This window comes from Neophocaena asiaeorientalis, unplaced genomic scaffold, assembly GCF_003031525.2.
Source record: "Neophocaena asiaeorientalis asiaeorientalis breed wild unplaced genomic scaffold, Neophocaena_asiaeorientalis_V1.1 scaffold43, whole genome shotgun sequence".
Lineage (NCBI taxonomy): Eukaryota > Metazoa > Chordata > Mammalia > Artiodactyla > Phocoenidae > Neophocaena > Neophocaena asiaeorientalis.
The window spans coordinates 6,337,910-6,359,887 of NW_020173674.1; the positions used below are offsets into that span (position 1 = coordinate 6,337,910).

Genomic DNA, 21,978 nt, shown 5'->3' on the forward strand with positions numbered 1-21,978 from the left:
CCCGGACCTTGGAGGCTCACCCTTGTGATGGCAGACGTTGAGGTTAGTTTCCTCCGGGTCTTCTTTACTTTCCGAAGATCCTCATCTTCATAGAACAGGTCCTAAGTGGGTAGGGGGATGGAATGAGGTTGGGAAACCCTAGGAAGGTCTGTAACTGCTTGTCGGCCGCTTTATTGAGGGGCTGTGGAAAGTTACCTGCCCGTGTAGTGGGTCATCACTGCCTTCCTGTTCTGATGAGAAACTCTCCTCCTCTTCCTCAGAATAATTGTCAATATCAGGAGAACGGTCTGGAAACAGACACCTTAATAAGATGACCTTGCAGGGCGAAGATCTGGTCTAAGAGGCTTTGGCTGGCTGGAATCATGCTCTCCTCAAGTGGAAACGCAGCCGGGGTGGAGGAGAGGGCCCCGACCCCCTTTCATTTCCAGGGAGCTCTAAGCTCCTCTTTCCTAGGAACGTGTTAGGCTTTCCTGGGATGGAGATCAGGTGACGGGGAGGGCTTCCCAACACCGCACATGTCCTACCAGACAGCTTGGATTTGATTCCTTCATGGTCAATGGGCTGGCTGGACAGGGAGTAGATCTTTATTTCTGCCACAGGCACGGAGACATCCTTCACGTTGCTGTGCAGGCCGAGAACCAGGGCGCCTTCGTTCGGGTGCTGCATCACCTACGAGCACGGGGTGGCCACGGACACACCTCACTACGGACAGTGCCGCAGAGCAGCCCGTTTTCACAAATCCCAACGGACAGGCGAGCCACTGGGAACGGTGTTCTGCTAACACATTTTCTTTTTCACTATCTTTCAGATTCACACCTACCGTTCTCCTATTGCCTGTCTCACTTTACCTTTTTTTTTTTTTTTCCTTTTTGGCTGTGCCACGTGGCTTGTGAGATCTTAGTTCCCCCACCAGGAACTGAACCAGGGCCCACGCAGTGAAAGCACGGAGTCCCAACCACTGGACCGCCAGGGAAGTCCCCGGTCTCACTTTAAAACTACCTCCAGAAGTGTCAGCCACGGGTCAGGCCACGTGCTTAGAGATAAAAATCAAGGCCTGAGATTGAAAATGACTGCTAATCTCTAGGACTGCATTTTAGTTTAAGTCTTTCACAGAGAAACTAGCTCTCAAGGCTGCGTGAGGTTGGCCTGCAGACCGTGGCCACCTGTACCAGGCCACCTGTGCCAGGCAATAAGGGCTTGACACAGCTGGCAAAACGTGCCATCCACATACTTCACTCCCCCCAGGCCCTCTTTCTGACACAAAACATGAAGAGGACAGAAAGATGGGCTGGGACTATCTCGCCTTTTACTATGGACACAAAATGTTTCTTACTTGATGTTCTAAAATACAGAAATAGGTTTTAAAATTGATTTGTGGCCCCTTTCCTCTTCCCCTTGGTCAGGGCTGAGAAGATTCACCAGGCATACAGGGAAGCCGCACAAATAAGCAAACATACTGAGAAGGGAATTAAAAACATGAAAAGCAGAAAGGCTAGAGGAACCCCAAAGGTGCTGATTGGAACTGACTGGAATGTGAGCTCATGATCAGATAGATACAGAAGTGGAAATAGATACGATGTGCATGTATATACACGTGCGTATGCATATGTATACATGTATTTCCTAGCTCCATCTGCTGAGAGGGAGGAGAAGCAATGATACCCCAGTTGGGAAAACGAGCACCTCTAGCATCCAGATCTTGGTTTCTAAATACCATTCTCCACTACAAGGAACCAGGGCTCTTTGGAGGATCAGTTCATTCTGAGGCTGGGTCAGGGAAAGTACATGATGAGCCTGTAATATTTTGTACCAGAAAGTAAAGAAGCATGTAAAGAACGATGAGGCATATAAAAAAGGATATAGGAATCAGCTTGAAGGGGCTCTTACTGGCCAAATTCGAGAAAATTTGAGCATCAAAATAAATAATGATAGTAGCAGACTAAACCCCACTGAATTAAACAGGAATCCACAGATCCATAACTGATACAAAGAAATGAATCAATCAGTAAGTGGGGAAGAAGGGAAAGCTGTATCTTACAGCAGACGGCCAACTAATAAATAGAGAAGGAATGGAAATTCACTGTCTGGCAAACGTCCAAGTAATGACTGATTCCGGTAAGAATCATTAATAGAGGCTAAAACTACTTGGTGAAGATATGAGGGGATAAGAAACTGTTACATAGGCTCAAAATATCTCCTCCCTATAAAATTTTTTTTTTCATTGGTAAGAACAAAATATGTATTACTTAACTTTATACTGGAAATCCTGGTGCACACCATCTTAAATTAACCAAGCGATAAGAGTTAGCCTCACCAGTAACGGAACAAATCAACACAGGGTGCTGCCTGCATTACTGCTTGCAATAATTCTGCCAAAAACGCAGAAGCTGAATGTAAATCTCCAGAAAACATCAGACAAATCTGAACTGAGGCACATTCAATAAAGAGCCTGTACTCTTAAAAAATGTTAAGGGCAAGAAAGACAAAGAAAATCCAAGGGACTGCAGGTCGAGGGAGACTAATGAGACAAGAGCTAAGTGCAGCCCTTAATCCCAGATGAAACCCTGGGCCTGCAAAGGACATCCCTGAGTCGCTTGGCATGACCGGGGTGGGGACTGCGGGTTAGATGGCAACCCTGTGTCGGTGCTAATGCCCTGATCTTCATGGTAGACACAGTACGTATTAACTACATGTGATGGGGCGCCAGCTTACCTTCGGTGGTTCAGAAAAGAAAACAACATGCGTAACGCGTATGTAGGAGAGAATAAGGCAGATGTGTTAACACTGAAGAATCTGGGTGAAGGGTAGATGGGAATTCTTTATACTATTTTTTACAACTTTTTCTAAGTTTGACATGTTTTTAAAGGTTAAAGAAAAAACTTTTCATGAGGGAGAAAGTTCTCGATAAAAAGAAGTGCGTCCTGAATTTCCAATAAAAGAATTAATTTGTAACACAGAATAAAACACCCAAACAGCAGGCTGGGAAAATCACTGGCTGGGCCGGTGTCTCTCGTAGGCTCCGAAAGGCTGACTGTCCAGAGGCCGCCCTCTCTCACCTCTGCCATGTTGATGAGCCCCACGGCCAGGGTCTTATAGCCCAGGATGGTCCGGTTCTTGTACCGCTTTCTCCTCTGCAACATGATCTGCAACTTGTTGGCATCTCGCTTCAGGAAATGAGGGTACTGCCGAGCACAAAACAGAGCCGAGCACAGTTAATCAGCAACTGGGTCCTCGGTGGGTCTTGGTGCTGCGAGAGGACGTGCCACCTTCCTGTGCTTCACTGGCTCCCAGCTGCACGAGGGGGTGATAGGGGCGGGGGAGCGCCTGGTTTCCACTCCGCAGCGGGGTGGTCCACACACGCTCAGAAAACAGCCTCCTCCCTTGCCAGATAATCAGGTGTCCGTGCACTGCAACCTGGGGTACTGGCGTTAGACGGAGAGACAGACATACTGGGACAGATAAGGAGGAGAAGGGAAGGGATGGAGGTTGCAGTATGCGGGCAAAACAAGACTGAAGCATCCGCCTCTGCTGGGGGGCACGGCGTGGATTACTAAGGAGAGGAGACGGGGCCGAGTGTGGTGGGATGGTGGGGTTAACAGCTCTGTCTGAGGAAAAGGGGAAGAAGAATGAGAGGCAAAGCGTTACATACAGGATGGATAAACAACAAGGTCCCACCGTAGAGCACAGGGGACTATATTCAATAGCCTGTGATAAACCATGATGGAAAAGAATATGAAAAAGAATGTATACACACACACACATATATGTATAACTGAATCACTTTGCTGTACAGGAGAAATTAACACATTTTATTTTTTTTTTAGTGCTTTTCATTCATTTATTTACTTCACATCTTTATTGGAGTATAAATGCTTTACAATGTTGTGTTAGTTTCTGCTGTACAACAAAGTGAATCAGCTATATGTATACATATATCCCCCTATCCCCTCCCTCTTGAGCCTCCCTCCTACCCTCCCTATCCCACCCCTCTAGGTCATCACAAAGCACTGAGCTGATCTCCTTGTGCTATGCAGCAGCTTAACACAACATTTTAAATCAACTATACTGCAATTAAAAAAAAAAAAAAAAAAAAAAACGATTTGTGGTGTACTTTTCAGCAGCCCATCTGGGTCTCGGCGCCCTTGCTGTGGCTGTCTGGGTGATTGCTCTGGTCCTCCAGGCCAGCCACAGAAGCTCTAGGTGACTTTAAATCATTGGGCTATGGCTGTTTTCGGATAAAACAGTTTCCAGATTAGAGGACTGTTCGGGATTGGGCTGGACATGGCATATTAATGACCTAAGACTGAGCAGGTTCTCACCTGGAGGGAGAAGGTTAACTGGAGCTCTGTTTCCACCAATCCACTGGCTGGAAGGATGATCTCGTTGGAGCGAAGAATCCTTTTTGAACCCTGAAACCAAGAAAAAATAGGTCAAAGCTGTATCACCAAAAATCAGACCAAAAGAAATACTGTTTGCAAACAACATCTAAACTCTACAAAGATTCTTACCAGTTCAAGTATTCCACCAGTCTTTTTGTTGTACTTGATCACAATCAAACCACTACCATAGATGTGATTTTACATGTATTATGCTGTCCGTTTGCAAAGGGTTTTCACATGAAAATGATTTGTTATTGCATCTGAGTTCTCCTCTCCCACTGCTCCTGAGGGAGAGGCAGTGGTGTTGCACCCCAAGGCGTGGCAGTTCTCCCCATGGCACCCCAGCCGCCCTCCTCCCGTCTAACTGACACTCCGGCCACACTGTCCTGTCTCTGGGCATTTCCACATGCTGTTTTCTCTTCTTGGATATTCTTTCATGCTGCTGTACACAGCTAACCAACTCACCTTCCCAGTCTCAGCTTTGGTGTAATTTTTTTCCAGGAACTCTTCCTTTTAGTGCGGCTCCCCCCGCCCCCGCTTCCCCTGACGTGCCCCCCAGCACACCCGCTCCACCAAACCTAACGCTGGGTTAAACACCATAGTGTTTTTAGCTCTTAAAAGTAAAGTTGGGCTAAACTGCTCCTCAATGTAAAAAGAGATCAGCAGGAGAGCCTGAGGAATGCCAGTATATTTATAAAAATTACTTTAGGGCTTCCCCGGTGGCGCAGTGGTTGAGAGTCCACCTGCCGATGCAGGGGACACGGGTTCGTGCCCCAGTCCGGGAGGATCCCACGTGCCACGGAGCGGCTGGGCCCGTGAGCCATGGCCGCTGGGCCTGCGCGTCCGGAGCCTGTGCTCCGCAACGGGAGGGGCCACAACAGTGAGAGGCCCGCGTACCGCAAAAAAAAAAAAAAAAAAAAAAAAAAAAAGAACCCAAAAAAAAAAAAAAAAAAAAAAAAAAAACTTAAAAAAAAGTTGAGTTTAATTTAACACAGTGAAGTGCCCCGATCTCCAGTATACAGATCGATGACTTAGTAAATGTATACACCCGTGTAACCCACATCTCTATCAAGATGTAGAGCATTGTTATTACTCTGGAAAAATCCCTTGTGATGCCTCCCAGTCAATCCTGCACTCCTGTCTCAGAGGAAAGCACTGTTCTGAGTTCTTTCACCACAGGTCAGTTTTTCCTGTTCTAAAATTCCATATAAATGGAATCATACAGTGTGTACTATTCTAGTCGGGCTTCTTTTGCCCAACATTTATAATGTGTCTGAGGTTCATACAGGCTGTTGAGTGTATCAAAAGCTTGTTCCTTTTTACTGCTGAGCAGAATTCTGTCCCATGAATGTACACATGTGATTTCCGTTCTCCTGTTGCTGAACACTTCACATTTGGAGTGTTTCTAGTTTGGGACCATTATGGTTAAAGCTACCATTCTTGTACAAGCCATCCACACAAGTGGATGTGTCTTCTTTTTCTTGGGCTGACACCTAGGAGAGGAATGGCTGGGACTTAGGGTAGACACATATGTAGCTTCATGAGAAACCTCCAGACTGATTTCCAAAGTGTTAGTACCACTTTCCACCTGCAGCTGCATCCGGTGTGGTCCGTCCTGGACCCGTGGATTCTACTGGCCACGTGCAGAGAGGTCCATCACTGTGGCTGTAATTTGCATCTCCCTGAGGACTCAGCCCACGCAGCACCTTCTCAGCTGTTTATTGGTCAGCTGTAAATCTCCATTTATGACGTGACTGATCAAACTTCTTTGTTTTGTTTATCTTGTTATTCAGGCGTAAGTTTTTTTATTTATATAAGAAATTGCCAGGTATATGCACCATAAATATTTTCTTGTCTATTCATTTTCTTTTTTTTTTTTTTGCAGTACGCGGGCCTCTCACCGTTGTGGCCTCTCCCGTTGCGGCGCCCAGGCTCCGGACACGCCGCCCCCGCGGCCATGGCTCACGGGCCCAGCCGCAGGGCATGTGGGATCTTCCCAGGCCGGGGCACGAACCCATGTCCCCTGCATCGGCAGGCGGACTCTCAACCACTGCGCCACCAGGGAAGCCCTCATTTTCTTAATAGTATCTTTTGATGAAGTATTTAATTTTGATCTGGTCAACTTTATTATTTTTTTTTTCCTTTATGGTTAATGCATTCTGGGTCCTAGCTAAGAAATCTCTGCCTACTCCAAGTAATGAAGTTATTCTGCTGTATTAGAGTAGATATTCCACTCTGTTTTCCTTTAGGAATGAAGAAAATTTAGTTTTAACTTTTAGGTTTCTTATCCATTTCTAATTTTTGCTTTTATAAAATACAGATTTTGTATAATGCATGAAGGAAAATCTCCTAAATGTAGTATTTCACAATGCTTTTAAAATTAGAATAGCATTATATTATGCCAATTAAAAATAATAAAGGACGCTCTGCCTCATGCGTTAGATAATGCTTTCTGTAACCTCTATGACAAACAAGAGTCTTGGCAAAGTTTTCACCTGAATTTATATAGGTAGGCTCTTAGGATTTAAGAAGTCTCTGGACAATGAATCTCAGAAATGCTGAGAATCCAAAATGTGGTTGATATATAGCAGTGGTTTTCAACCAGGGGTAGGAGACATTTGGCAAAATTTAGAGACATTTTTGATTGTTACAGCTGGGGTATGTGCGTGCATGCATGCGTGCGTGATATTTCTAGAGCGTAGAGGCCAGGGCTGCTGCTGACCGGTCTACGAGGCACAGCACAGCCCCACAACACTGCTGAGAAACACTGCACAGCTGAAACCTGCTCCGCCCTGAAGACACTGCTTCCTGGGCTGACTGCTGGGCTTGGGGGTGGGGCAGGGTCCTCCTTGTTCCTTGTCAGCAGCTCCAGAACACCCTCCCTTCCACCTCCCCCAAACTCCCGCTTTGAGTGGATGCCCCTAGTCTAGCCTCTCTTCCTGGCTGTGGCTCTTGTCTGTACCTGCCAGCATCCCTGCTCATTTCTTGACTTTAGCTCCTCACGCACTGTTCTTTCCCCAGCACTACTCCCGCCGTAACTCTTCATGATTTCTTTCTTTTTTTTTTTTTAACGATAATATAACTTACTGATGAAAGCATCCTTGTCTAAATTTCTTTATTTTTTGGCTGCATTGGGTCTTCGTTGCTGCTCGTGGGCTTTCTCTAGTTGTGGCGAGCGGGGCCTACTCTTCGTTGCGGTGCGCGGGCTTCTCATTGCAGTGCCTTCTCTTGTTGCAGAGCATGGGCTCTAGGCACGTGGGCTTCAGTAGTTGTGGTACGTGGGCTCAGCAGTTGTGGCTCGGGGGCTCTAGAGTGCAGGCTCAGTAGTTGTGGCGCACGGGCTTAGTTGCTCCATGGCATGGGGGCTTTTCCCGGACCAGGGCTCGAACCCGTGTCCCCTGCATTGGCAGGTGGATTCTTAACCACTGCACCACCAGGGAAGTCCCTCTTCGTGATTTCGACACGTGTGCTTTCCAATGTCCTGGCCCCTAAACCCCGTGGTTTCCCTCTCCCAGTGGTCTCGTCCTCACCCTTGTCTGAGCCCCTCCACCCACATGGTCACACTCTGGGCCTTATGGTTACCGATAATGACGACCAAAGCCTCATCTCAGTGCCATGCACCCCACTCTCTGATCTCCACTTCCCAACTTTCCAGCTCACTCTCGCTTGTTTGTCAACAACAATAATCCCTTGAACCCACCAGGCCTACGATCCACTGATTCCCCCCAACATGTTTCACTCCTCCTCATGCCCGCTGTCCCCTCTTTCCTCCTCACTCAGCTTAAATGCCCCCGTCAGTCTGGACGAGCGGCCCCTGCACACACCCTAGCGCCTCTGCCTGCTGCTGTTCTCTGCGCTCACTTGGTACATTACAACCCTGTACAAATCCAGCTGCCCCAGCTGAACATGCCTGGAGAGAATCATACAATCAGCTAACTGTTCTGACTCTGTTTTTCTTTTTCTTTTTTTGTGTGTGCGGTACGCGGGCCTCTCACTGTTGTGGCCTCTCCCGTTGCGGATCACAGGCTCCGGACGCGCAGGCTCAGCGGCCATGGCTCACGGGCCCAGCCGCTCCGCGGCATGTGGGATCTTCCCGGACCAGGGCAAGAACCCGCGTCCCCTGCATCGGCAGGCGGACTCTCAACCACTGCGCCACCAGGGAAGCCCGAGCTGTCTACTTTTGCTCTTGAAGACTTCTCTCATTGTCTCGTAACTCCGCCACGACTGCCATTGGCAGGGTCTCCGATAACCTCCATGAGGAGGACTCCTCTTCATTTGCCTCCAGCAACTCTCCCTTTATGTGGCCTCCTGGACACTCACTCTCCTGGATTTCCTCTCACCCTCAGCTGCTCTTTCCTGGTCTCCGTGTCAGGTCCTTCCTCTCCTCCCTGACATCCTAGTCTTGGGGAGCCTGTGGCCTCAATCCTTAGACCTGTCCTCTTCTCTGGAACGGCTCCCTCCACTCCTGGGCAGCTCATCCACCTTATGGTCTCAGATACGCTGATGATTCCCCAAACTGTTTCTCTCCCCCAGACCTGTCTCCTGAACTCCGAACTCACATATTCAGCTGTCTATTCACTGTCTCCCCTCGCATGTGTAACAGCCGCCTCAAACACCATGTGATAGGCTGAATTTTGGATCTTTCCCCGCAAACCTGCCTTCCCCATCTCACTTAATGGCGTTTCCACCCTTCTAGTCCCTGAGGCCAAAGCTCTGGTGCCGCCCTCATCTCCTGCCAGAATCACTGTCAGAGCCCCTTAGCTGGTCTTCTTGATTCCTCTTTCCCACCTACAGTCTGTCTTCCATAGCCAGAACGACCTCATCACCTCCCTGTTCAAAACCCTCCAATTCACACAGAATGAAAGCCAGAGACCTTGCCATTACTGCGCACACCCTTCCCCCTACCTCTCTGACCTCATGTCCTCCTCTCACTCCCCTCCAGCCTCACTGCCGCCCCACCCCCTCTCCGCCCTGCCAGATGTAAGCCTGCCAGCAGGTTCCTGCCTCAGGGCCTTGCCTTGGCTTCTCCCTCCGCCTGCAGAGCTTTTCCTCCCAATATTTGCACAGCTTCCTCCCTCACCTCCTTCAAAGTCTTTGCATGAAAGTCATCTTCTCAGTGAGGCCACCCCTGACCACCACATACGATTTGTAACTTCCTCCACCCCAGGGCATGGCATGCTCCATCCTCTTCACCGTATTTTATTTATTTGACATCCCCCGCCCCCCGCCGGGACATATCACCTTCCAACAGCAGCGGCCCTCACTATTTGAACTCTCACTATCCAAATATATGCTATAAATACCTGTAAACATTTCTATCCCAAACGCATTATCTGAATCGCAAACTTGTGAACATGAACTTGCGCATGCGGATAACAGGATGTAGCTGCGGTGCAGCCTCAGGATGGTGGCCAGCTCATGCGCTTTCGAAGCATGGCACAGTGCTGTTCTCATCTTTGCCAACTTCTCCAAAGATTTAGCCCTCCACGGGTCCCAGTATTTGCTTCTTCCAGGTGCCAGGCACTACCAACTTGAGTCCAATTTCAAAATTATCTTTTTTAAAAATAATTAATTAATTAATGTTTATTGTCTCTTTCCTTCCACTACCATGATTAATCTTAAACTTTTCAGTCTCAGGATCTTTTTACACTCTTAAAAATTATTGAGGACCCCAAATAGCTTTTGTTTATGTACATGTATCTTTCAATATTTACCACACTAGGAATTAAAACTGAGATATTGGGCTTCCCTGGTGGCACAGTGATTCAGAGTCCGCCTGCCGATGCAGGGGACACGGGCTCGTGCCCCGGTCTGGGAAGATCCCACATGCCGCGGAGCGGCTGGGCCCGTGAGCCATGGCCGCTGAGCCTGCGCGTCCGGAGCCTGTGCTCTGCAACGGGAGGGGCCACAACAGTGAGAGGCTCGCATAACACAAAAAAACCAAAAAACAAAAAACTGAGATATTAAAAATATGTATTAATTCATTTAAAAATAACTGTAATGAACCTACTATGTGTTTACATAAAAATATTTTTATGAAAAATATCTTCTCTAAAGCAAAAACAATTTATTAAGGAGAGGGCGTCATTTTTTTATGTATATAACAGCTTTATTAGAATACAATTCAAATACTCACAATCTGCCCATTTAAAGTGTGCAACTCAGTGGCTTTTAGTATATTCAGAGTCGTGCAACCAGGACACAATCAATTTTACGACATTTTCACCACCCAAAAAAGGAACCCCATACTCATTAGCTGTCTGTCACTCTGCCAACCTTCCCATCCCTCTACCCCTAGGCAGCCACTAATTTAACTTTCTGACTCTATGGATTTGTCTATACTGGACATTTCATAAAATGGAATCATATAACATGTGGTCTTTTGTGACTGGCTTCTTTCATTTAGTATGTTTTCAAGGTTCATCAATATTGTAGCATGAATGTACTTTATTCTTTCTTTAAAAAAATTAATTAGGTTGCGTTGGGTCTTAGTTGCAGCATGTGAGCTCCTTAGTTGTGGCAGGCAGGCTCCTTAGTTGCGGCTCACGGCCTCCTTAGCTGTGGCGTGAGAACTCTTAGTTGCTGCATGCATGTGGGATCTAGTTCCCGGACCAGGGATCGAACCCAGGCCCCCTGCACTGGGAGCGAGGAGTCTTAACCACTGCGCCCTCAGGGAAGTCCCTGTACTTTATTCTTTTTTATTGCCAAGTAATACTCCATTGTATGGATATATCACATTTTATTTATTCATTCATCAATTAATGGACTTGGGTTGCTTCCACTTTTCAGCCATTATGCTGCCATGAACATTTGTGTGCAAAGTTTTGTGTGGACATGTTTTCATCTCACTTGGGTAATATTTAGGAGTGGAACTGCTAGGTCATATGGTAACTCTGTGTTTAACCTTTTGAGGAACTGCCAGACTGTTTTCCACAGTGTCTGCACCACTGTACACACCTAACAGCTGTGTATGAGGCAGATGGTATACTTTTACACTTCTGTGAATCTCTTTGACATCTGGCTTAATAAAAGACAACCAGGTTCTCATACCTGCTTCTGTAACCAATCTGTTACAAAATATTGTTTTGGTTGAGTATATTAAAAAAATCCAGACTCAGAGAGGTATGAAGTTAGAAAAAGGAAGAACGTTTTAACAGCCTTTTCAAATAATGGTGGACTATTTTTCTTTGATAGTATACCAAAACTCTACAAGTGGTAGTCTCTTAAAGGTCAGTCGCAAAGTAGAGCCTGAAACCGTATCAATAAGGTTTTATAGTCTGTTATATATTAACATCCAGTCAATTAACAGAAAAAGGATATCACTGGAAAAACTGGGAAATTTGAATAAAGTCTGTAATTTAGTAAATAGTGTTGTACCAATGATAATTTCTTAGTTTTGATAAATACCATGGTTAAGAAAGATGTTAACACTGGGAGAAGCTGCGTGAGGGGTATATGGGAACTCTATGTACCACTCCTGCACCTCTTCTGTAAATTTAAAATGATTTCTAAACAAAAAGTAAAACATAAAATCCAATCCATTGACCTGTTTTGTTCTTTGAATGGATCTTTACGCAGCACAGTTTTGTGACCTCATGCATTGGTCATTTGGAAAATACTGGTTCACTGAGTTACGCGAATCTTTCAAATGTTACTCATTACACAGTATAAAAAATCACGACAGTTACTATCACTACAGACCCTTTTAGGAAAGTCTTTAAGAATTGGGAAGCTGGGACTTCCTGCTGGCGCAGTGGTTAAGAATCCGCCTGCCAGTGCAGGGGACACGGGTTCGAGCCCCGGTCTGGGGAGATCCCACATGCCTCAGAGTAACTAAGCCCGTGCGCCACAACTACTGAGCCTGTGCTCTAGAGCCCATGAGCCACAACTATTGAGACTGCGCTCTAGAGCCCATGAGCCACAACTACTGAGCCTGCGCTCTAGAGCCCGTGAGCCACAGCTCCTGAGCCCAGGTGCCACAACTACTGAAGCCCATGTGCCTAAAGCCTGTGCTCTGCAACAAGAGAAGCCACCACAATGAGAAGCCTGTGCACCGTAATGAAGAGTAGCCCCCGCTCACTGCAACTAGAGAAAGCCCGCGCAGCCACGAAGACCCAACGCCGCCATAAATAAATAAATAAATAAATAAATAAATAAATAAATAAATAAAAAAAAAGAACCGGGAAGCTGTTAAGCTTACAGTGACAAAGACAAGTTTTCCAAAATTCTGGTTTTCACTTGAAAGCTCAAATGTCATTTATTATTGGCCAAAAATATTCTCAGTTGTTTCCCTCAAAGTGGGAAACTGTTCATTTTCTGAACGGGCTTACTCTGTTCATTTTCAAGAAAGTGTCTTCCAAATACCTGAGTCTGAATAACCAGTTTGTCTGTAAGCCCCTCTTTCAAGTACAAATGGTGTTCCATGAAAAAGCAGCTACTTCAATGCACAGCTCAGTTGTATGAGGACTTGTCCTCGAGACAACGGTAGCCTCCTCTGTGAAGCAGGAGCGCTGTATGCGCATTTCCGTTTCATCACACAGACTATTAAAAAGACGTGTATTCCAAGGTTGAGACAAAATAAATTAACAGTTTTGACTGCTTCTCCAAGGACATTCTTAAGCAAAACTGGCTTTTCCTCTCTTCCTTCTAGTTTGCGATGGTAGGCAATACAATGACTACTGACATTCTGGTGCAGCTGTCCTGATTTGCACTAAGGGCCAGCCAGCCATTTTACCAGTCATTGCTCTTGTAACTTCAATGCAAATGTCAACGTGGTGGAAAGGGCAAGTAAAGCCACAGTATTATCGCGAAAACAGTTTGGATCTTACGTATCCCCGGAGACGGTCTTAGGGAGCCCAGGCTCTGCAGACCTCATTTTGAGAGCTGCTGCTCTAGCAGCACGTAAAGGGCCTTAAAGGCAGGGGTTTGGGTGTGTTTTGTTCGCTGCTGAATCCCCTGTGCCTAGAACAATACTTGGCCTATAGCAGGTGCTCAATAAATATTTATTAGATAAATGTGTAAATGAATAAATAAGTGACTGGATAAAGGAATGGGATAACATCTGTAATTACTTTCAGCTGCTTGGAAGTCAAGCAATAAAAATTTTAGGATATTTGTAGCTTTTGGGTATAATTTAAAATTTTACAGAATGCTAAATATTTAATCAGGAAATAAAAGGCATTATTTCTTTTGGCAAAGGCATTTAACTGCGGGGATGCAAAAGCAGCAAGGAACTTTCAAAACTGTACCAACAGTGTTTGCACTGGAAAGCAACTGCTTTTAGCTATGCAAATAACTCCTGAAAACTGGAACACTGCCCGTGACCTAGAAACAGGTACGAAATCGGGAAAGGAGGAAAAGAACCGCAAGTTTCCACTCGCCCATCATGGTCCCACACTTGTTTTTTCAACCCACAGTGTCTGGAAACGTTTCACAGAATCGAGAGGAATTATGCACAAAGATGAACAGGGAGTCTGAATATAAAGGGACACACAGGAAATCATAAGGAGTAATTAAAGTGTTTCAAGTTTTGAGGAGTAAATTAACATAATGTATTTATCTCAGAAAGAGAACTGAGGACCTCCGCGTATGGTTCACATACTGTGAAAATGCTACAGACGTGGGTTTTAGTGAAGCCAAGAAATTGCTGCACAACAAACAGGGGAGCCAGTAATCAAATATTCTGGTTAATAGTGAGTTTCCTTACAGCTCACGATTTTTCCATGAAGTAGAACTCAGTAAATACACCATTCTTAAGCTGAAGGATTCCATCGTTTAAGGGTTCCAGAGGCACTTCAGACTCTCAGTACGCTTTAGGGATCGTCATTAAAAGGGACTGATCGGTTAAGGAAGCCCTGGTGTCGGAGTTTAATGTCTACATACGTTACTGGCTCTCTGGTTTCTAGTCCCACTTCTGCCACCTGGTATCACCTGGCAACAGGTAAATTCCTTGACCTTTCTGGAGTTCGGTTTCTCCTGAAACTGAAATTCCGAATGCTTAGAATATGAATGTTTGTGAAATACTTTGGGTCCCTTGGAGACACTGAGGTAATTTCAAGGAATTAAATGTGGGGATGATTCAGAAGACAAAACACCCCAGTAAATTTTAAACTGTCAAGTCTGAAATAATAACCTACAAGTTTCTTCCACCCTATAGAAAACTGCCAAAGCTGCTTCCCCAACCCATACATCTCCTTATACCCAGAAATCCCAGGAATAAGACCGAAACCTACACAAGCCACCCTAGTAACTTCTGAATTTCTAGCCACCCTAGTCACTTCTGAATTTCTAGATCCAGAAGCATGAACTTCTGGATCTTCATGCTAATCCTGTTAGACAGGCAGGGCAGGGAGAGCCACTTTTTTTTTTTTTTTTTTGGGAGAGCCACTTTTATCCTTCAGACAAAGAAACTAAGGTTTAAAGCGACTGAGTGCTTTAACTAAGATGCAGAACTGGGACCCAGTAGGTCGCATGAGCTCAGTCGTCTTCCCACTATCGCACCTGCTTTGCTGAGTGAAGGACGAGAGAGCTGGTCCCCTACCAGCATCTCTGAAGCCCCGACAGTGGGCACAAGGTTATCTAGCTTCCTTGGGTCCTGAACAAACAATCCTGTTCAACTCACCTGTAGCTTCACAGCGATGACCACTGAGTTAAGGTCTTTGTCCATTTCTTTTAGCATGACAAGTTTCTTCAGGGTCAAGCTGAACAGCCTAGAAAAATTTTGAGAAAGAAGATCGAGTCAAATATAAGGAACTTATGAGAAAAGTGACAGACAGTCTGTTGAGAAAACGCTGCTTTACCTAAAGGAAGAATGTTAAAATGCTGTTTACTGTGTCTACCATCAGTAAAACAGCACCCCTCTTCTTTGACTTTTGTACTTGGTAAGTGTCAAAAAGGTACATTATTCTATGAATGTCTGTGGATGCCCCTTTATCTCCAGCCAAAACCAAGATGCCTTTTCACTCCTAATATGTGGGAGCAGTTTCTGGGAGCGGGACGTAGACCAGGGAGGGGCATCAGTGTTTATTTTGCTTGCCCAGTTCCAGTTCCACCTTATGTCTAATCACACCTGAAACATTTACAGACGTAAATCTGTAGCAACAAAGAGAAAATCCACACAAACAAAACAGAAACCATTTGGCAGGAAATGCTTTAAATGACCACAAATTCGATTTCAGCCAAACTTTGCTTCAAACATGCAGAAAATCTTCAGTGCCACAATGAGGAAGTTCCCCTTAATTAAAAGCAATGGGACTGTCCCTCACTCTGGAGTCTTGGCATCTCTAATGTGACTCGACCTTGGCCTCCCAAGGCAGGGCTACCCTGGGCTTCTAGGAGGAGCTGGGAGGGAAACTGCAGATGCTGCCTTTCTGCTTCTGGTTTGAGTGGTTCAAGTCCTTAAAACATCCTTTTCCCCAGTGAGGTTCTGGAGGATGGAAAGTTGTAGGTGGGATGCTGCCGACCCGAGTCAGGTCCTGAGACCCCGACTTGGTCTGGGGCTCATTTTCCCCGTTTCCCATCGGTCTCACCTCTGGGCCTCCTCCTTACTCTCTAAGCTCCAGTCGCCCCGAATTCATTTCTGCTCCTCGCGTGCCCACTCTCTCACCTCTGGGCCTTCTTCCAAAGGGCAGGGCCCAGTACAGCTGCTTGGCAAATATTTGTTAAGGAAGTTTAACACTTAAAATGGCCTCTAGCTAAAAACCAGGTGAACAAGAATACATGTTGAAGAAATTCATGTAATTCATGAAAAAAGGGGGACAAATCCAGATCCACAGAACTGAATTCTAATTTTGAATTCACCCTCACCCCAAACACTTGCTAAGATCTGCTGACACGAAGCAAATAAAACTCTTTCTTTCCTTTTGCTTTAAGTCACAATCAAAATCAACTGAAAGAGAGCCTATCAAGTCTTTGCATATACATTATTTCATCCAGACCTCAAAAACATGACTCTGTGTGTGTGTGTGTGTGTGTGTGTAGGGGGGCGGGGTGGGGTGGGGCAGGGGTCACTGCTCTACCCGTATAGAAGAGGAAACAGATTCTTTTTTTTCTAATTTTATTTATTTTTGCCTGCGTTGGGTTTTCGTTGCTGCATGTGGACTTTTCTCTAGTTGTGGTGAGCGGGGGGCTACTCTTAGTTGTGGTGCGTGGGCTTCTCATTGCGGTGGCTTCTCTAGTTGCGGAGCACGGGCTCTAGGCGCACGGGCTTCAGTAGTTGCCGCACACGGGCTCAGTAGTTGTGGCACATGGGCTTAGTTGCTCCACGGCATGTAGGAGCTTCCCAGACCAGGGATCGAACCCGTGTCCCCTGCACTGGCAGGCGGACTCTTAACCACTGCGCCACCAGGTTAGTCCTGGGACACAGATTCTAAACAGAGTAGTGACTCAGCTAAATTCCCACAGCTAGTAAGTGACAGAGCTAGATTCTAACCCCAATCTCCTTGTGGTAGGCAAATAATATCTCCTAATCCTCAGAACCTGTAAACTTTTTACAGGGCAAAAGGGACTCCGCAGATGTGATTAAATTAAGGTGGAGAGATGATCCTGGATTATCTGGATGGGTCCACTACAATCACAAGTCTTTATAAGAGGGAGGCAGGAGGGCCCAAGTCAGAGAGTGAGATGTGACCACGGAAGCAGAAGTCGGAGTGATGTGTGGCTGGCTCTGAAGATGGAAGAACCCCAGGGTCAGGGGCCAAGGAATACAAGCAGCCTCTAGAAGCTGGAAAAGGCAAGAAAACCGATGCTCCCTGGAGCCTCCGGAAGAAATGCAGCCTTGCCACCGCCTTGATTTTGGCCCAGTGAAACCCAGTTTGGACTTCTGATCTCCAGAATTGTGAAAATAAATGTGTGTTTTGTTTTAAGCCACTAAGTCCGTGGTCATTTGTTACAGCAGCTGTAGGAGCTAATACGCTTCTCCTCCACTACACAGCTGCCTCCTCAGCCAATGACTGGAGCTCCCGCACCTGTGCTCCTAAAACACGCTCAGGTCTGTTAAACTGGAGTCAGCACGGTTCGTGCTCGCCGCCCCCTCTCCCCGCCCATCAACAGCTACCCACGGCATCACTTGTTTCTCCTTCCCCTTCAGAGTAGAAACGTGCTGGCCCAAAAGGAACTCTGGTTCTGCCAACACGCAAGGGGTTACTACACTTCACAGAGTTGACTACTAAGAAATGTTACTAACTTACACTGTTCAGCTGATTTCCAAGCCTTGCTGGAGGGGAAAGGGAAGGGACACAACTGGGATGAGCAAATGGAAAGGACTGGACATGCCCAGTTTTGTTCACCTAAGGCTGCCGACTACAAATGCTTCTGGTAAGTTGGGTTTTGCTTTGTTTCCAAAGCACCTACAGACGGATGCGCTGGTGCTGAATAAACTCACTGCAAGAAGAAAAGAGTCACAGGAATAAACTGGGAACATGCGCGTTTCTTCCCCTCTGCTTGGGATCCTTCACCCTCTCACACATTCCACATGTTGAGAGAGCATCTCCTGTACGCCAGGCACTGGGTTAGCGGGAGCTTAGAGGACATAGTCCACAGCCTCAGGGAGATTACACAGTCTGGTGGAGAAGACAAGCAACGACTTAACACGACACTTCTTGTCCTCAGCTCTTCTATGCCCCATGAGGCTCTGGACCATCTTTCCTCTTACATAACATATAAAATATTGTAATAGGTAATATGGTGGAATTTTGTTAGGAGGGAAAAACACATCATATACCAATAAATATTTGGTGAATAAATAAACAAACCTGTAGGCCACAGCACCTTATGTCAAGAAGAAAGCCAACAATGATCTAGTACCTTAGGTCACAAAATAATAACAAGACTGGATGTGTTTAGTGTTTGCTCAGAAACCAGACATGCCACATTGACTTCCATACTATTGGCAATCAGTTCAACAGGTCCTTTTGTTTGTTTTTAATGGTATCACTCAAGGGGATGTGGGGACTTAAATGTATTCTGGTTCTTCAAAGCATAAGAAAATGTGACTCATTAAGCATCTACCATGTACCAGTTGCTTGAGATACATTTCACTATTCCGTGTAAGTCTTACAATAATTCTAAGAGGTGGGGTACTCTACCTAGCTTACAGATAAGGATGTTGAGAAGGATTAAGAAACTTGCCCAAGGTCACACAAGAAAGTGGTTGAGCCAAGATGCAAACTTACGTTTATCTTAGGTCAGAACCCAATTAAAATTAGTACAGGGCGCTTATTTGAAAGTAAGAAGAAATTACTTTAATTACAAGTAAATATTTCCAACATATACCTTAATACAATGGGAAAACTCTGGGTAAATAAGACACATTTCTCCTTAAACCCACACTCACACAATACTGATTGAAACAGTCCCAGATATAGTTCTGAGGATGACTGAGTCTGGCAAGATGTTCCGACGGAGGTGTCTCAACAAGTAAGAGGCTGAGTTAGATGCTGATCCTAGGGTTTTTTGTTACCATATGTTTTATCGGTTGGGCACTTCATATGCCGTAAAAATACAGTACCCAAGGCCTGAAAGAAGAGTCCTTCCCTGACCATACTCCAGCTTTAATCAGTTTTTCTACAGCAGAAAATAACTTTACACTAAAATCATAAAGACTGGTAATTCCAAGTGCTAGTGAACGTGTGGACTAACCAGAAGCCCCATACGTGGCTGGTAAGAGTGCAACATCAGACAGATATCTGAGAAACCACCTGGTAGCTTATTAATAGATATTAAATATATGCCTATTCCTCTGCCCAGGTCCCAAGAGAAGCCGAGAAAAACGAGGGCACAGGCCACACAGAGACAGAATGTTCAGAGCAGCCCTAAACTGGAAATAGCCTAAGTGTCCACTAACAGGATGGACCAACGAATTGTGGCATACAAAGACGACAAGCTACTGATGCATGGGACAACATGGACAAACTTCAGAAACACTGTGCTAAGCTAAAAAAGGCAGACACAAAAGACTATATGATTCCACTCATATGAAGTTCAAGGATAGGTAAGACCAATGCATGGCGACAGGAGCCAGTTCAGTAACTGAGGCAGGTGGAGTCATTGACTGGGAAGGGTCATAAGGGAACCCTTTGGGGGTGACTGAGACACCCACGACGGTGGCCACGTGGATATTCACACCTGCAAAAATCCACAGAGCTGCTTTATATTCAAGACCCAGGCACCACACTGTACACAAACTACACATCAAAAAGAAAATTTTTAAGACCAGAATGAAGGCTTTAGAGTCAGACATAACCTGGTCTGAATTACAGTTCTGTCATATTACTCTGTCAGTCATCCATCAGCCTACGCTGAGCTAGTCACTGTTCCAGTCACTTGCGATGCATCAGTAAACAAAACAGACACAATTCTTGTCATGGAATTTATATTCTAGAGAAAAAACAGTCAATAACAATAAACATAATTATTAAATAAATTACATAGTATGTTAGATTGTGTTAAAATAGAGCTAGGTGAGGGGGACTGTGAGTGTGAGGCAGAGGAGGGCAGGGAGCATTGTAATTCTAAGTAAGGTGGCCAGGGTAGGCCTCACTGAGAAGTTCTAGATTAAGGGAAAGAAGTGCAAAGGAGCACACCTGGTCTGTTTGAGAAATATTAAGGCCAGTGGAGCTGAAGCAGAGGGAGCAAGGGTGACAGTGGTATGGGACAAGGTCAAACACATGCTTTGTGGGTAGCGGAGCCATTCCAGCCATGCAGAGCTTTGTAAACCACAGTAAGGATCTGGTTCTTACTCTGCAAGAAATGGGGAGCCAATGGCTTTAAGTGAGAGAGACATGACCTGTTTTACACTTTAATAGGATTCTTTTAGCTGCTCTATTAGGACAGAATGGAGGGAAGCCAAGGGAAAAGGGGAAAAGGTTGAGAGAAAGCAACCTCAGTAGTGCAAGCAACAGACGGCAGAGGTTTGGAGGGTAGGGGCAGTGGAGGTGGTAAAAAGTGGTTTGAATTCTGGATATATTGTTGAAAATATAGGCTTTGGGGCCTGAACATCTGGAAAGATGGGGTTATCATTAACTGAGATGGGGAAAGCTCTGGGCAAGGCTGGTTTAAGGGAGTTTAAGATTGAGAGTTCAATTTTGGACATTCTAAATTTGAGATGTCTAGTAGAGATGTTGAGCAGAGAGTTAAGATACACAAGTCTGCCTGTGGGCTGGGAACATCGAGACGGAAGTGCGGCATAAAGATGGAATTTAAAATCAGGAGGATGAGTGAATGTACAGAGAAGAGGACCAGGATTGAGCCCAAGAATATTTCAACATTAAGACAGAGAGATGAAGAGGATGAACTAGCAAAGGATATGAAGAAGAATTAACCAGTGAGGCAGGGGGAATATCAAATGAACGCGATATTCTAGAAGCCAAGAGGGAATGGTCAGCTGTATCACTTGCTGCTGATGGGTCAAGAGGGGCACTGAAAACTGATCACTGAATTTAGCGATATGGAAGCCACTGAGGACCTCAACAAGGGCGGTTTCACTGGAAGAGTGAAAACGAAAGCCAAACTGGAATAAATTTAAGAGAGAATGGGAGGAAAGGAACTGGGAGACAGCAAATCTGTTTCAATCTTAGCTCTATCCCCATATCCTGACTGTAAACTTCCTGTCCAACAGAAATACAGTGCAAGCCACATTTGTAATTTAAACTTCTCCTGATAGCCATATTTTTTAAAAAGTAAAAACAAAGGTGAAATTAACTTTAGTAATATATTTTATTTAACTCAATATATCCAAAATATTATAAACAATATATTAAAATATCAATATATGTAAAAAGAATAACATACCTCAACCAAGTAGGTTTTATCTCAGGAATGCAGGACTTCCCTGGTGGCACAGTGGTTAAGACTCCATGCTCCCAATGCAGGGGGCCTGGGTTTGATCCCTGCTCAGGGAACTAGATCCCACGTGCATGCCGCAACTAAGAGTTTGCATGCCGTAACTAAGGAGCCCACCTGCTGCAACTAAGACTCAGTGCAACCAAATAAATTAAGAAAGAAAAAGGTATCTAAGATTGGAATTTATTTTCAGATGATGTGATTATCTATATAGAAAATTTGATGTAATCTTCAAAAAATATTAGAATAATAAGTGAGTTTAGAAAAGTTGCAGGAAACAAGATCAATATAATCAATATACAAAAATCAATGGTATTTCTATATACTGGCAACAAATAATTAGAAATTGAAACTTGAAAAAATACAGTTTACAACTGCATCCAAAAAAATGACATATACAGGGATAAATCTGACAAATAACGTACAAGACCTACACACTGAAAATTATAAAACATTGCTGAGAGAAATTAAAGAAGACCTAAATAGAGAGACATAGATTGTTTGAGTTGGATACCCAATTAAAAAAATGGAATTTCAATTCATACCTTAAGTTGTCTACAGAAATTAATTCAAAATGGACTACAAATCTAAATGTAAACATAAAATTATAAAACTTCTAAGGAAAAAACACAGGAGAAAATATTTGGAACCTTGGGTTAGGCAAAGATTCCTTAGACATGACACCAAAGAACAATCCCTAAAAGAAAAAAATGAGAAAACTGGACTTTGTCAAAATGAATTTGAAAGATGCTATTAAGAG

The 21,978-nt window shown here is 44.9% G+C and overlaps 1 protein-coding gene across 1 annotated transcript in view; it reads right to left on the reverse strand.

Annotated features, from left to right (window-relative positions):
- Nucleotides 1-21,978, reverse strand: part of PACS1 (phosphofurin acidic cluster sorting protein 1) — a 136,070-nt gene that overhangs the window by 21,917 nt on the left and 92,175 nt on the right. Inside the window, exons 2-7 of the mRNA XM_024748683.1 lie at nt 15,001-15,088; nt 4,320-4,409; nt 3,057-3,182; nt 525-669; nt 196-287; nt 21-101 (exon numbers count right to left, since the gene is read on the reverse strand). Coding sequence (XP_024604451.1) covers nt 21-101; nt 196-287; nt 525-669; nt 3,057-3,182; nt 4,320-4,409; nt 15,001-15,088 — 622 coding nt within the window. The remainder of the gene's footprint in view (nt 1-20; nt 102-195; nt 288-524; nt 670-3,056; nt 3,183-4,319; nt 4,410-15,000; nt 15,089-21,978) is intronic.